This window comes from Arachis hypogaea, chromosome 19, assembly GCF_003086295.3.
Source record: "Arachis hypogaea cultivar Tifrunner chromosome 19, arahy.Tifrunner.gnm2.J5K5, whole genome shotgun sequence".
Classification (NCBI taxonomy): Eukaryota; Viridiplantae; Streptophyta; class Magnoliopsida; order Fabales; family Fabaceae; genus Arachis; species Arachis hypogaea.
The window spans coordinates 24,763,078-24,767,165 of NC_092054.1; the positions used below are offsets into that span (position 1 = coordinate 24,763,078).

Consider the following 4,088-nt stretch of genomic DNA (forward strand, 5'->3'; position numbering starts at 1 on the left):
ATTTTTTATAAAATTAAATAAAAAATATTTTTTGATTTAATTAAAGGGGTGTATTAGTAAAAGTGATGATATAATATATATTTAAAAAAACAAAAATTAAATGTTGATGTGAAAAATAAATTCCACGTGGTTTGTTATTATTTGTCCATATTTTAAACGTATCGGTACGTATGAATTTATCATCGTACCGTAGCAAATACCTAACTAATAAGTCCCCATTTTAACAATAAATAATACGAGTGTAGTCATTGATCACGGTTTTCAAAGCTAAAGTCATAATTTTTTTTTTTTGGCTAAGATGATAAACATGGATATAACTATAGTCATATTTATTTCATTAAACTTTAGGTTACAATTTTAAATCATGACCATTAGCATAAAACTTTAAGGTAAAGTTTTGAACCATGATATGACCGTACTCGATGGTAATGGTGATCCAACCTCCTACCATTTAATTTTGTTAAGGGACCACGCCCTACCCTTGTGGTTGAAATATTTTATTTCTTCAAATTGTTTAACAAATAAACTGAAACCTTAGATTCAATAAATTGTAATAAACAGCTACATGTGATTCAGGTGAAAAAATGCTAATTGTTAATTTAGCAAAGGATTATTGTAACATCAGAATAAACAACGGTATAACCGTAGAACCCATTTCGTTGTTCTATATATACACCCTCCCTCTTCCGAACATGCTAGGAAAGAGTTGACAATCAACCTGAAAACAAAACATTGTTGTGCAGTGCTCTCTTTCTGTTTCATTGTTCTCTTCAATTAGTTACACATGGCTACCCCAGAACTAGTTCAGGGCAGTGTGAAATCCGGTGCGGCAGGGATCACAAAACAGGCGAGTGTTCCGAGTTGTGCGTACGTGACGTTCCTGGCAGGGAACGGTGATTACGTGAAAGGTGTGGTGGGTTTGGCAAAAGGGTTGAGGAAGGTGAAGAGTGCGTACCCATTGGTGGTCGCTGTTCTACCTGATGTACCAGAAGAGCACCGTAGGATATTGGAGTCTCAAGGGTGCATTCTTCGTGAGATCGAACCTCTTTATCCACCTGAGAACCACACACAGTTTGCCATGGCCTACTACGTCATCAACTACTCCAAACTACGTATTTGGGAGGTATGTTGTTAAATGGAGACTCACATATTGACGTGAAGTACATAGTTAAAAAACAGTTAATAAAACTTTAGTTAAATTTGTTAAATTATTTAATTATTTTTATTATGGACTTTATATAAAGGCAATCGAAGGTTATACTGTTATAGTTTATTTTCTAGATTTTATACGTTAAATAAAGAGAGTCAATATTTTTAATTAAAAAATAATATTAATTCAAATGTAAATAAATATAAAATATTAATTATCCAACATTAGTCAAAATAAATACGGAATATCAGTTTTACTTGTAATTATGAAAAATACTTCTACTCCGGCATTTGCCAGGAATGGTATATTTTTTAATAAACTAATTAATATGCTCACTTAAAGAAAAGTTAAGGCTAAGTAGTAAGTACACACTTCTTGTTTTGGTGATGCATTTTATTCTTTTATAAGTTTATTTTTTTTTACTGCTATACACATCTTAAATTATTAATAGCTCGTATTTTTTATTTTAACTTTTTTTAGCTTATGTATTTCTGTTGATTAAAAACGTTGAGTCTATGACACCAAAAAAAAAAAAAAAACACTGCATCTATAGGTGTGTATTTAATTTATAAAATAATTAAATATATTGGTTAGATGTATATTAAAAATCAACTATCAAAATTAATATGTCAAAATATAAAATATATATTAAAAATAAGTTAAACAATACATATATATGTATATAAATATATATTATCTAATTTTAGTAGTTAATTTTAATAGATATATAATATTTTTTTAAAATTATTTAGAAAATAAAAATTCACCTAAAAAATCTATAGTTTCTTTATTTTGTACTGTACTCTATAATTATTGTTGAAATAAATAAATAATTTTAGATATAATAAGTCTATAATGACAGATATTATATATATAATTCTAAATATTAAATTAAATAATATAATTTTAAGTTTGGTCTTCCTAGTATACTTTGATGAATGACATATAGATATATTTCTTGCAATGACATAAATACCTTTAATGCATAGAATTAATATAATTTTAGTGAGAGGTGAATTAGGGTAAATTAGAGTTTTAAGCGAGAGGATTGGTAAAGGATCTAAATAGAGAAACAACCTGACAATTTGATATCCTAAAAGAGTTGTGAATAAAAAATCCTAAAGAAAATTTTCATTTAAAGTGAATTTAACATTTGACCAAGTATTGAGGGTGTGTTGATGATGATGTTACAGTTTATGGAATACAAGAAGATGATTTACTTGGACGGAGACATTCAAGTTTACGAAAACATTGACGAGCTGTTTGATGTTCCTGATGGAAACTTGTACGCTGTGATGGACTGCTTCTGCGAGAAGACATGGAGCCACACACCACAATACAAGATCGGTTACTGTCAACAGTGCCCTCAGAAAGTGAAGTGGCCAATTGAGGAGTTGGGCCAATCACCTTCCCTTTACTTCAACGCTGGCATGTTTGTGTTTGAGCCTAGCATTCAAACCTACCATCACTTGCTCGCAACACTTCAAGTCACCACGCCTACCCCGTTTGCCGAGCAGGATTTTCTTAATATGTATTTCAGGAACATTTATAAGCCAATTCCTTTGGACTACAACCTTGTCCTTGCTATGCTCTGGCGTCACCCTCAGAATGTGGACCTTCAAAAAGTTAAGGTTGTCCATTATTGTGCTGCGGTATGTGCATCAGATTCTGATCGCTTTTTGGATTTCTCGTTGATTGTCATTGTTTACTAATAATACTAATTACTTCTTCTTACTAAAAATATTGATTCATAACAATTTTTTTTTAAATTACATTTTGTTATACAATTAAATTAAATTACGAAATAGAATTTTAAAAAATAAATTAAACAAGGTTATGAAAAATTAGGGATGGTATCAAATTTATAGTTTTAATAACTAAATTAAACATTTACTTTTACATATTTTAATTATCTTAGGATAAAAATAGAAAAAAAATTAGATATTGAACATGAACTAAATAAAATATTAATTACCCTTTTTTTTCTTCACATTTAGGAGGACATTGAAGACAATGGCATAGACAAAACTCTTTTCATTTATCTCGGTTTTTTTGGTTATAATTAATTTGGTAGAATTGTGTGAACTCATGATTAGTTTATGTTTATTTAAGGGATCAAAGCCATGGAGGTACACAGGAAAGGAAGAGAATATGCAGAGAGAGGACATAAAGAAGCTGGTGCAGAAGTGGTGGGATATATACAATGACTCTTCGCTTGACTACAAGAAGCCAGATGTGGACCCCCTTGTTGTGGCTTTACCGAAGGCTGCTCAACTTCACTATATAGCTGCACCCTCTGCAGCTTAATTGAGCGCCTTCAGGTACAACAAAACAAAAGGGAAGTTCTTTTAGCATTGGAAATAGCAGAGCTTAAGCGAGCTCTACATTTCAGCATTTTTGTGATGTTTTGTTCTTCGGTTTTGATTATAAACTTGTCTATTTTGTTTCTGTAAGTGTGATTTTTGTTGCCGTTGTAATATTTCTGGGCAATGATGTACGAAAAAAAAGGATGAATCAAGTTATTACTTTGTGGTATGTCTTCGGTCCCCAGTTATGCGTCCTAAACTCCTAATGTTAATATTTGTTCCCGATTGACGAATCAAAGAGTGACACATGGAAGGTAGATGGTGTTGACCAGCATCATGACCGTGATAGGATATAATAGATACATTTTGTAAGAGAATAATTTTTATAAATAATATGAATAATAGATTCTAAAATTAATTCAATAAAATAAAAAAATATTTTATTTTAAATTATTTTTTAAATTTTAATATTAGAATAACTATTAACACATTTAATAAATTAAATATCTAATTATTATTAATTGTATTTAAATAAATTAAATAAAAAAAATAATCATTTAATTAAAGATAAACAATAATTATTAACAAATAAATATAAGAAAAAGACACGCAAATAAAATGAAATAAAAAAA

At 29.5% G+C, this 4,088-nt stretch overlaps 1 protein-coding gene across 1 annotated transcript; it reads left to right on the plus strand.

Moving 5' to 3' along the window:
• Positions 1–409: 409 nt before the first annotated feature.
• On the plus strand, positions 410–3,685 carry LOC112779555 (galactinol synthase 1). Its single transcript, XM_025823855.3, has 3 exons — positions 410–1,123; positions 2,344–2,802; positions 3,263–3,685. The coding sequence occupies exons 1-3, from the start codon at positions 785–787 to the stop codon at positions 3,455–3,457; spliced, it is 993 nt and encodes a 330-aa protein (XP_025679640.1). The 5' UTR covers positions 410–784; the 3' UTR covers positions 3,458–3,685.
• The last annotated feature ends 403 nt before the right edge of the window (positions 3,686–4,088 follow it).

Excerpts from the sequence above, each read along its gene's own strand:
- LOC112779555 (XM_025823855.3), top strand. The coding sequence starts at position 785 with ATGGCTACCCCAGAACTAGTTCAGGGCAGTGTGAAATCCGGTGCGGCA. Across the intron at positions 1,124-2,343 it reads CCAAACTACGTATTTGGGAG|TTTATGGAATACAAGAAGAT; the intron begins GTATGTTGTTAA and ends ATGATGTTACAG. Across the intron at positions 2,803-3,262 it reads TTGTCCATTATTGTGCTGCG|GGATCAAAGCCATGGAGGTA; the intron begins GTATGTGCATCA and ends TGTTTATTTAAG.